The sequence below is a fragment of the Theobroma umbraticum genome, unplaced genomic scaffold, assembly GCF_002168275.2.
Source record: "Theobroma umbraticum cultivar Fairchild unplaced genomic scaffold, ASM216827v3 scaffold_81.0, whole genome shotgun sequence".
Taxonomy (NCBI): Eukaryota; Viridiplantae; Streptophyta; class Magnoliopsida; order Malvales; family Malvaceae; genus Theobroma; species Theobroma umbraticum.
Window position 1 is genome coordinate 1,129,559 of NW_018397268.1, and position 12,195 is coordinate 1,141,753.

The window sequence follows — 12,195 nt, forward strand, 5'->3', positions numbered from 1 at the left end:
TGGCTGAACATGACCATTAGTATCATCAAAGTTCAGATTCAGAGCCTGAACAACCTTTGCTGGAAGTAGAACTGTTGAGCAACCTGTTTAACACCAAAGAGAACAAAGCAAAAACCCCAAAATTAATCACTGATACGAGGAAAGAAAATATGTTGTTTCAAGGGTCAAAAAGACCCCAAAAAGAAAGCTGAAAAGCTTAGTTTTTATTAATACCTGATTTCTTGCGAGGTTCGGGAGGGTTGCCGTATCTACGAGGCAAGAAAACACCAGTTCCAGCACACTCTCTTTTAACGCTACCAGATCCACCGAGAAACATAGCTCTCATGCCAGAACCAGAGTTGTGTTGAGGTTGCTGCTGCTGCTGAGATTGAACTTGAAGAGGAGGCCATGAAGACTGAGGCAACCCCAAGGGTCTAACCCCAACAACATTATTATTCCTTGCTCTACTCTGGATCTGCTGCTGTTGCTGCTGTTGTTGAAGCTGCGCTTGCCAGTTGCTTGCCTTCATTTGCCTTGCCATAACAGCACCGCACTGAGGTTTTAACACTTGTTCCTGCCTTCCATGATACTGACAAAACGAAAGGAAAAGAACCCCATAACAGATTAGAACAACAAAAACCCCCAACCTTTTTCCTCAAGTTATAACAGAAACAATCCAAAGAAAGGATTCAACAAGGTTGAAACTTCACTGAAAAAAGAAACAAGCTTACCTGATTTGTTTGAGCAAGATTATAAGAAAGACCCTGACTTGAGTACAGCCCAGAGCTTGAGTTCCTCATGACGGCATGACTTTGGGCCTTGGGGAGGCCTCTTCCATAGTTGAAGCAGGTGTATTTAGGTGCTTCATTGCTCATTTTCAGCCTTGCAACTTGGCCAGCTGCGGCATATATGAGATCCCAAGTGTCATTTTGAGCACCAAAAGGAGTTGTTGGAGGGGAAGGAACTTGAGAAGGGCCATTCGGGCTGCCATTGCTTGAAGTTGACCAGCTTCCAAGTCCACTCAGAGTCGACTGCGGTGAACTCGCTAAGACTCCACTTTTCTGAATCAGAACCCCAAAAAATTCCAAACTTTAAATAAAAGAAATAAAAATAAACCACCAAGTTGGAAACTAGAAAGGCTTTACATGAAAAAAAAATAACCCAGGAACTAATTACCTCGTTTTTGTCCAGGGAAAGGATAGGAACAGTGAGTTTCTGACTCGTTGAGTGAGCAAGTCGGCGAGTCAACCCAGCAAGGAACTCATCCTCGTCACTGCTCTCAGTCTCGTAGACCAACAACGGATTCGACAGGAGAGCTGAGAGCAGACGAGGAATCAAAGGAGTCGAACTCATAGGAAACTCCATCGGGAAACCATGACTCGGTATCAACAACTCCGTGTTGTTGCCACCGTTTTTGTTCTTAAGGTTCTCTTTCTCGATAACGATATCATCATCCGTTAAAAACTTGGCTGGAAGCCAAAACTCGGCGTCGTCTAGCTGTTCAGCCATGAAAAAAATATAGCCCCCCAAGAAAAGGAAACACCCGCAACAGAGGAAAGCAGGGGAAAACCGAGGAAAACAGGGAAGGGGGTGCTAATGAAGAGAAGCGAGGGAGAGCTTGCTTGGCAGAGAAGATTTAATAATGAGGCCAAGTTTGGGCTCTGAAGAGAGAGGGACCCAACAACACGAGAAGGAGAGAGAAGGAAACGGAAGAGAGAGGAGTAGAGAATGTTGAAGACAAGCTGCATTTATTAAGGTTTCAGGGTCATTTTGAGACAGAAAAACCCTTTAAAAAAAAAGATAGAATTTTTAAAAGCAAATATCTAAACTTGGAAATACATAAAACTTGAAAATTTGAGGGAGCATAGCAAAGCAAAGGCAATTGGAGGGAGGAGTGGGGTAGTGGGGTGCAGTGCTAGGATGTGGAAACAACTGGAAAGGAATGGCCCAGTGGTTGGGGACATTTGTCCTGCTCTGCAATTCACCTGCCATCTGTCCTCATTGGGCTTAATTACAAACTTAATTAAACAATTAAAAGTAAAGCACTTCTTTGTTTACTAGTTTATTTATAGCTAATTTGATTTTTTTTTTTGAAAATTCAAAACTTTGGGTATTAATAATTGGGGTTACTTATGGGAGATCTGATGCATTTAGTGGTTAAAAACTTCTTGTTCACATCAGATTCTTTAACCCTATTCTCTCATGATTGATGGGTTTTTCTTCTTCTTCTTCTTTCAAATTTTTCATGATTAAATTGGTTAAAGAGTGTGTCTAAGGTGCTGTTGGGGTAGGGAAGATTTTGAAAGATTTTTTCTTATTTGTTTGGTAATTTGGGAAATGAAATCTTTATGTTCTTTTTATCTTGATTTGGTTGGAAACTTTCACACACTTGGTAATCTTATTCCTTCTTTGAGAGGGTGAAGTGCTTTCAAGGCTTTGGGTTTTGGGTATAAATGGAATTTATTAAAGTTTTCAAGATTAAGTGAATCCATATTTATTAAAATATAAATATAAAATAAGTCAAAAAAAAACATTCATAAGATATTCCAATTCCATGAAGGGTATGACAAGAATGTTACTGTTTGGAGAAAGAACTTGCCTTGTTTGTAATGTTAACCTTATAGTATAAAGAAATGGAAGGGGAAAAACAAAAAGAGAAACCTTAATCAAAGGGTTTTGTGGTGATTCATACTCCAAAATATAAAACAAAACAGAAAGAAGGGTCTTTTTGGATTACTCATGTAGTAAAATGGTAAAAAAAAAATTACAGCCAGTTTAATAATCTTTGATCATGGTTATCTTTATGTCACCAATTATTTGAACAATAGTAGATAGATGGTAGCTACAAAAGAGATAGTGTCAATATCATGAATCAATCAAAGGGAAAAATGGTAGTGACCAGTCAGTTGCCAATGAAGCAAGGTTTGAGAACTTTGAAGCCAATCAATGCTTCCAAGGCAATTTCCATCAATCCAAATTGAATTCCCACATCATCCAAACCAAATGTTAAGGAAAAGAAAAAAAAAAAACAAAACTTGGGTTTTTAAGCCATTGCTTCCCCTTTTGTTCATCTATATTCCAAGTCAGATTTGATTCAAGCTATTCGAGATCTCTTTTGTCATCAATGGGAAGTTCGCATTCGCCATGTTATCTAAGAAGGTAATGCTTTGGTTGATTTTACGACCAATAAAGATTTTTTTTTAAATGAAGAATTTATTAGTTTCGGTGTTCTTCCTGTCGGAGCTTGTTATTTATTGACGAATGATGTTAAGGGGGAGTGTTTCTCTCGAATAATTAGATTATAAAATCTTGTTTTATTTTAACTTTTTTGACTTAATAAAATCAATTAGGGTTAAAGAGACTGGAAATTTAACTGATTACAAAGGGTCGGTTTTTTGGGATATCCAATTGGCCGATAAAGACAAATCAAATTCCAATAGCTAGAGATGTGGGTATGATGCTTGGCACTAGGAGGAAAATTGCAAAGTCTTCCAACCCTTTAAAGGGAGTAATCAAAGACTATGAAAAGTCAAAGTCGATTTGTTCAAATTTTTGGTATAGTGGCTAAGATTGAAAAACTCATGATAATAACGTATTAATCACTGCTTTTGGATGGGATTGTGCTAATTGCTTAAAGTTTGGTGATTTCACCATCATTTATAACACAAGCCTTGTAGCCTATGAAATGGTGGAATTGGTGGAAAGTGGCCAAATTGTAATATCATGGACCCTTTTAACAGTATTAATTAAATGTATAATCACGCTTAGGACCTATTTTTAACACAACAATTAATTGAAAAGGACAACGTCCAAGTTATTTAAAAATCATTAATACAAGTTTTAATCTATTAATTAATTAGTCATTAAGACAGATCATTACATGTTGTTGCATTTTCCACTCATAGCTTTCTTGTTCATACAAGATAAGAGACCCTTACTCAACCCATGAGACATTATTCACTTCAATCTAGCAAGTCTCACAATATATAAAACAAGACATCTCACAAATATAAATTTAAATCTCTAAGAATATCAATACGAAATTTGAGAGCCTCATCATAGTATTTTGTCTTTGAATTATTTATTTTTTAGTGTAGTAACTAATATGTAATTCAAAACTAAACATTGGGAGAAGCACACTTGCCATTATTGAGGGAGAAAGGGATGCAAAGTCCTTAGTGTGGTAATTGTCTTGTGGGTGAAGTGGGGGTAATTAGATATACATTCCTCCATGTCCATGTCCATGACTGGTGAACCTCAAGTAACTTTCAAACTCTTTTTGCCCCAAGAGTTACAAATGACACAAGATCCCCCCCTCCTCTCCCTTTGCCTATGTCTATTACTACCTTTTAAAATAGATCAAAGGGAGAGAAGAGAAAGAAGCTGTTGTCCCACTTATGATTTCTTTTCTTCTTTCATTTTTTTTTTTCCTTTTTTGCTGTTTGCATTTTGCATGTAGCAGCACATTCCCCTTGAGTCTTCAATTACTGACTTTGATCAGCCGCACTTTGTGGCCACTAATTAAAGCACAAACATCATCATTAGGACATCCCTCTCCATGCATTATTTGTTATCATTATCCCCCTTTGCTTAAGAAGAGTAAGATATGGTCAAAACTCACACAAACATCTATCTTTGTTCTTGTTGCTGATTTTCCTTTTTCTTAGCTTTGTTGGGTTGCCATAGATATCATCCCCCATCACACTCTTAAAGCTCTAGTAGGATAAGTCATGCCATGCACCCAAGGATGGATCGAAGGTGGGGGTCGTCACTCCTTAATGATTAAGTCTTACTTCAAATTGAATTATTAAACAGATCCATAATTTTATATAATTATCTTTTAAATGTCTTTCATATAAAATTTTAAATTCGTCACTATATACCATACTTTTTTCAATACAAAATACTTTATAAAAATGTTAAAAGGAGTTTGATCTGAAGCCAAATAGTTCAAATAAGAGATGATTAAATTTTTCATTCTCGAAACTTTTATTATTTGTAGATTGTCGTGATTTCTAGTCCTTTTGCCATTGAATTTGAACCATTTAATACATATCTTTAACTACTTTGTTTAATTATACTTTATAGTAGGAACCCCCACCCACCCACAACATTCTATAAAAACAAAAAAAAAAATTAATCTATCTTTTTTTTCTCCCCTAAGGTTTTTATTTTGTTTTAAAAAATGTTTATGTGAAGTACTCTTCATTTAAGTATAAAGGGAGTTCAATCTATTTAATCATAAACTACGTGTATTTATCCATTTCAAAAATATTAAAAATAACATATGTTATAAAAAAAAGATTTGATTAATTTATGCTTATAGATATTAATTACAAAAGAAGATATGTCAACGTCTTTTGAAGCAATTGATATAACATCTTTTTTTACCCAATATGACATATTTCGTCATTATTCATCGCTCTTTGACTCTTTTTTAAAAAATATTTATTATAAATGAACTAACATTCTTGTAAATAAAAATATCAAATCAAATACTAATAAAAGTTTAGTAGTGCTCCAACTTAGATTTAGACTAATAGTAATTATGGATGGTTCATGTAATGAATACCATTAAAAACCCTAATTTTAACGTAACCCCTTAATTTTTTCCCGTCCGCCTAATTTTTTGCCAGCTAGCCACGGTGTCACGGAATCCCCGTGAACCTTCTGGTGAAGGGATCAAAATTCCCGCAGAGCAAAAATCGTGGAATCTGAATCTTGGATGATGTGGCACCAATACAGATTCGGCAGCTTAACTGTCCAAATGTCCTTTACCTTATCCCCGCCTCTTTTAACGGCTGTCATTTTCCACCGTCAACGCCGTTAACGTTCCAAAACCCCATAAAGAATTTTAAATTAAAAATGTCCCGCTCCGTCATAACGGCCACGGACTTCAAGCCCATTATCCAATCGGGTTCAGTAATATTCCCGCCAAAAAAGGGGGAAATTGTAAAAAAAAAAATATAATTAAAAAAAAGAGGTGGTGGGGCCACAGATTTACCTGCTGAAAATGACATCACCGTTAGTCAAAAGGAGGAAGCATGCAGAAGATTTTTTTATTCTATTTATTTATTTTATTATTTGAATTTTTATTTAATTCTTTTTTTAAAAAAACTTTTATTGATTTGATCTTAGATCTTTTTCACTCTCTTATATTATTAATTTAAATTAAAAAATAAAAATAATAAATTTATATGAAAAATAACATTTAAAAACAAAATTCTCATAAATTGATTTGATAAAATTAAAACACAATACCCTTAAGAAAATCCTTGATAAGTGTTACAACAGCAAAATATTAAAATTAAAAAAATTTATCAAATGATTAGATTCGCATTACATATAAATGATAATTACTTATTTATTATCTTTTTAAGTTATTTTTAATAATTAAAATTAAATATAAATTAACATTTGATTTATTTACTTTTATTTAAATAATTTGTATAACAATTTTATCGTCTATAATTACAATTACTTTACCACATATCTTATTTCATATTAATAACAACTCTAATAAACATTCAATAATTCTTTTTTATATATATAATAATTTTAAAATTTGACTAAAAAACTGCATTTTCAATTTTCAAAATCCTTACGAAAGAGACCTTCCGTGATGGATTAATGGTATGAAATTCTACGAGTTCCATTAATATTGAGCAGCACTCATTTAATGTATTAAAATAAAAATTATTTTTATTTATTTTTCTTAGAGTTAATATTCTTAATTTTTATATAACAAATATTATATATAAAAATTATTATAAAAATAAAATAAAAAAGCAGGGATTGCACATTTGGACAGTGAAAGACTGACACATGATGTGGATGTAGTGTGGGGTCTGTCTGCCGTCCAGCCTGCACAAACTACTTCCTCATTTGTCTTTTTTAATATATATATATATATATTTTTAATTATTATTTTTCTATATTTGAAAAAATAAAAAGAAAAAAAGAGTTTTTGTACCATATTCTATAAATAACAAAAAAAAAACAAAATTTATAAAAAATAAAAAATAAATAAAAATGGGTCTCCACTCTGAGTGGGCCTACCTTCCTTCAACTTCCCGCAAATTTTTTCGAATTTCCCGCCGAAAAGAAGGAGTTTTCTCAACGGTCTCTGTCAATTAACAGTTGTAATATCTCTTTTACTATCCCAAAAAATAATAATAAATAATAATTGTAATTTCTTTTATAATAAAAAGATTAATTAAATTATCATTTTATTTATTTATTAATACTAATCTCGAATGCATATATTTTTATATGTATATATATTTTTAATTTAAGAGACAAGAATAATTATTTTGAATTTTTTCATTATTATGTAAATTTCAGTGTCATAAGAATATTTGTTAATCTGTGCAGAGATTTTAAGTTTAAGTTTAAATTTTGAAATTTGAACTCAACGGTAATTTCCCACTAGAAGGAAGAAAAGGGGCACAAAAAAAAAGAGAAAAGGGTCTTGCTTTATGTTGGATATAGTAGTTGGAAAGTACAAAAAAGTAAGCAAACTACAAAATAATACTAAGGAAAGGCAAGTAGGGTTCATTTTGCTACTTATCAAGTTATTAATTTAATTCCAGTTGGTTGGTAAAATATCATTTCGAATTTTCCATTTTGCCTTTGCGGCCTAGTGGGCATTTTTTTTTTCTATTTAAGATCCTTCTTCTAAATTAATTAAACATTTGGGTGGGATCGATAAAATATAAGATAAAATTCCTTGTTTTTTTACATTAAATCGAGGAAGTTTGTGGAAGAAAGGCTATCTAGATTTTTTAAACTGACCTTTTTTTTAATTATTATTAATTGAAAAGATAGCAACCCTAGGTTTTACTCGAGAAATTTTAAATTTTAAATCTTGTGTCTTACTGTATATAAATTTGGTCTGACTTTATATTAATTTATTTCGGTTTATGTATTTGATTTGTTATTTGTATAATTGAGTAAGTTTATGAAAAAGGCATTGGGATTTTGAAACTTACCCATTTTTTCTTGTTGAAAATAAAAGGTAGTAACTATGGTTAGCTCGAAAATTTTTAAACTTTCAAACCCTAAATTCGATTGTAAATAAATTTAATCCGTCTTTATATTATGCTATATTTTTGATATATTATAAGGAAAAGTTCATACAGGCGAAATGCATTCTTCAAATCAGCTTAGCAAGTGACCCCCACCCAATGTGGAGCTAAAAGAAGCAAAGATAGCAACCCTTTTGAACTAGAGAACAGATGGGGACTAACATGTTACAATCCAACCTCGACACAAACAAATGTTTGTACTTATGTTTATATTTAGTAAACCCAAATTTCCCTCATTATGAAATTGGTCTTGCATTGGTTGAGTGGGGTATATGATTTTGAAAGGGAATGAGAGGGAAAAAAGAAAGGGAAATTGCACCAAAGGAGGAGATTGTTTCCATGATGGGGGGAAGGAAGTGAAAATCAGAAAAAAAAAAAATGTGGGTGTCCTATATAATTAAGGGCACCTACCCTTGGCAGCATTGAGTGAGCCTTAAGCCTCTTCTTCATTATAACCCCTTAATAATTTTTTTTTGGCCCTGCTCTCCTCACATGCCATGGCAGATAGCTTAATGGAGGAAGGAGGAGGAAGGACAGTTGTTTTTCTGTGTCCTAGGTTTCCTTTTTCCCATTTCAAAAGGGTCCCACATTTGGGGATGTAAAAAAGAAGAAGAAAAAATCAGAACCCTTTGATTTTATGAGCAAGATTGAAGCATCAAAGTGACAAAAGAGATGGATATACATATTACCTAAGCCATGATTTTGCCTTTGAAAAAAAAAAAAAACACTTTGCTATTAGGGTTTCAAGAAATTTCAGTGGACCCCCAATGTCACATGCATAGGATACCATTGGATTAGATTTTGGAAATGTTGGTTTGAAAGATAGTAGCATAGTTTAATGCATTATACTAATAATACACACTAGGTTAGTGTTGCATACTAGGGTGGTTCACATGCAAGGAAAGCAATTGCTGTGGTCAATGGTCAAGTTCTTGGGAGATGTGTTTGTTTTGAAAGAAAAAGCTTTTCCCATGCAAGAAAATGGATGGGAAAATAAATGTTCAACTTATGGGTTTTTTAATATGGAAGGACCTTTAACTTTTATACATGTCTTGAATCAAAACTTGTAGATCCAAAGTGTCTAAGTGCATACACGTTTTGTGAAAGTATGCATTTCAAAATGCATATTAAAGAAAGTTCACAATAACGAAACTAAAATCGAGATTAATAGTTTTTTTGATAAATTGAAACAAAATTTCATTAACATATTAACAAAATAATTGATTCAATCGATTAATCTGTTCATTTTTACAATGAATGAAATTGATTTTGCATAAAAAAAGTAAAAAAATTGTACATTCAAATGCTTTTTACATGGGATCAGTGTATCCTTTTCTACCTTTTGACTAAGATTCGATTTTATTGAGCTTTATAGATCTCGTGACCTTTTCATGTTATGCTTAGAGGTATATATGAAGTGAAAGACTAAAGTAATGTGCTGATAATGTTCTACCTCTTTGTTCTACATAAATTTATACCTTTGAACCAATGGGAATATGTTGCTAAGATAATAATTTTACAGTGTCGTAATTATTCGAATGAATACATCTTTTATTTATATATATAAAAGAGAATAAGACGTGAACTTTTTTAAATTCTAATTATTTTAAAAAAAGGTAATGACTGTTAAGTTAAATTTGAATTATTATTCATTTGAATTTAATCACAAAAACGTATCGTTTCAAAAATTATTGATGTGATGTGTCCTTAACCGAAAAAAATATATATAATACATGTAAACACACATGCCAAATGGGTACATCACTTAGACAATTACAGATTCCACAAATACATCAAAGTCCAATGAAAACAACTGATCCAATGTATTTAGCTTGCTCACTAGGTAGACTTGAGATAGATCCCAATTTTGTCACAAGATCAGCTTTACCCATCTCTTGCTATATTTCTTTCTCTCTCTCTCTCTCTCTCTCTCTCTTTTTTAAGATTTACATTCTTATCTACTCAAAGAAGAAAATAACAAAATTGGGATCTGATTTGGGTTTTTGGGGTTTGTTTACACTGAATTTGGACCTAATCTTCACCCCCCAAAAAACCAAAAAAAAAAAAGAAGGAGAATGATATGAAAATGTCTCAAACTTTTGTACCAGAGGTGATGTGATTCCAAGCTATCAAGTGTATTCTTTAGTGATAGTGAAGTGTCTCGTAGCTATGGGCAAGTAGCCCATTGGAGAGTGGATGCACATGCTTTTCTTATTTTTGTCTAGCAGGCAGATTGGCCTTTGTTAAAGTTCTGTTGTATGGAAGGGAAAAGGAAAGAGAAAGTACAGGGAAAAGAGGTGATCTGATCCCATGTGTCAGTTTGTTTGTGGTATGATGGAGAGATTAGAGCAACCTAAGACAATTGGTTGTTTTCTTCTATTTGTCATGTCTCTCTTTGCATGTTCCTGAGGTGAAATCTCCTCAACATTCTTGATTAGATAATTAATCATTAAGATCTTTCATAAGCTGGCGTGAGAGCTGTTCAAGTCACAGCTGTCAAGCTCTGTACCCTTCTCTTTTCCCATTCCAAAATCCCATAAGGAATTTGCAAGCATAATGCTCAAATTGAATGGAAACCCTGTTGTTTTGCATGTAAAGGCAAACAAATTAAGCTTTAAGTTTTTATAAGATATTGAGATTATTCAAAACATATATAAGATTTTTTTTCCCAAGTTATACCTGAGGTAGATCTATCCTAGAGGGTAGAGACTAGATGATATTTGCATGCATGTTTTAAAATTGTTGAAACAACTTGAACTGAAGTCGTTTTCCTGAAAATTACATGGAACTAGTGTCACCCACGTTTGCTTACCAAGTCGACCCACATGGGGGGGAGAAGAGGAACTTTCAATGGCTTTCATTCTCCATCAACAGTCCACTTATAGGTCTTTTGAGAGTTCAAAATTTGACACTACTAACCTCTAAATGGAATCCGATTTTCTTAAATTCATATTTTTTTTTTCACTCGAACTTAACTCGATACGAGATTTAGATAAAAATCTTAAATTCGAATCGAAACACAATTTATTGGTATATATATATATATATATATATATATATGTATTTTAATGATTTAAGTGGGTATAGAAATGGACTCATGGTAATGGGGTGTGTGTAAGCAAGGACATGTCTCATTGTTCTGCGGGGAAATGGCAAAGGTGTGTCGGGAAGCCGTTTTCTCACCTTGTTTTAGGAGAATTCTTGGAAATGTTTTCCACTCTGAAACTCAAAGCACAACTTTTGACACAAATGCCCAAAAGATATATCCTCCACGTCTCTGCCTACCGCACCACCGCCACCACCATCATCGCCACCTTCCACACTTTATAATAAGAATATCACAACACTTGTTCTCTGTCTTTCAATGCTTTCCTGCCCATATTTGGTATTGAAAGAAATCATAGGCCTCAAAAAAGCAAGGGGAGGAGGCCCTTGGAACAAGGATTGTGTGCCAGATTTTGGAGCTTTTTAACTTTGCACAATTATCTGCCATTCACAAATGTTTGCCTTTTTTAGGTATAGACACACCTTAATTTAATTCCCGCAATCTCAGATTAATTTTTTAATTACGTACTTATATCTTGATTTATCGACTTACGACAATTACGAGCTTATAAGATTTGCCATTGAATTAGAAATGTCACGGATAAAGTATTTATTATTTTTTTAGGTATATTTACCCAAACCCAATAAATACTCAAATCAGTTAAATATTTTATTAAAATAAATTTAAAATCAATTTTTATGTGTATTATTAGTAAAAATTAAATTAATAACTTAAAATTAACTCGTAAAAATTAAAATTTTAAAATCCTATTTAGAACAATTACTGAATTTTAATAAATATTACATTAATTATATATATAAATCAACTTATAATTTAATTTTAAAAATTATTATTAATTATTGGATTTGGATAGTGTATACCTTAACTTCACTATTTGAACCCATGACGAGCAGCGATTCTGCAACTCGAACTTGATTGTAAAATACTCTAACCTTATTTAATTGAATTGGAAAATACAGGATACTCTAATCTTATGGAATCAAGATGGCTAGCCCAACATGCAATAATGAAGTGATGGGATCAAACATGGACAAAGAGGGAACATGGAAGGAGACCAATGGA

General features: G+C 32.8%; 1 protein-coding gene across 1 annotated transcript in view; it reads right to left on the reverse strand.

The window, feature by feature from the left end:
* Window positions 1-1,712, reverse strand: part of LOC110425460 (uncharacterized) — a 2,010-nt gene extending 298 nt beyond the window's left edge. The window contains exons 1-4 of the mRNA XM_021440396.2: window positions 1,156-1,712; window positions 711-1,040; window positions 214-568; window positions 5-83 (exon numbers count right to left, since the gene is read on the reverse strand). Of these exons, the coding sequence (XP_021296071.2) occupies window positions 5-83; window positions 214-568; window positions 711-1,040; window positions 1,156-1,488 (1,097 nt within the window). The 5' untranslated portion in view covers window positions 1,489-1,712. The remainder of the gene's footprint in view (window positions 1-4; window positions 84-213; window positions 569-710; window positions 1,041-1,155) is intronic.
* Between the last annotated feature and the right edge of the window lie 10,483 nt (window positions 1,713-12,195).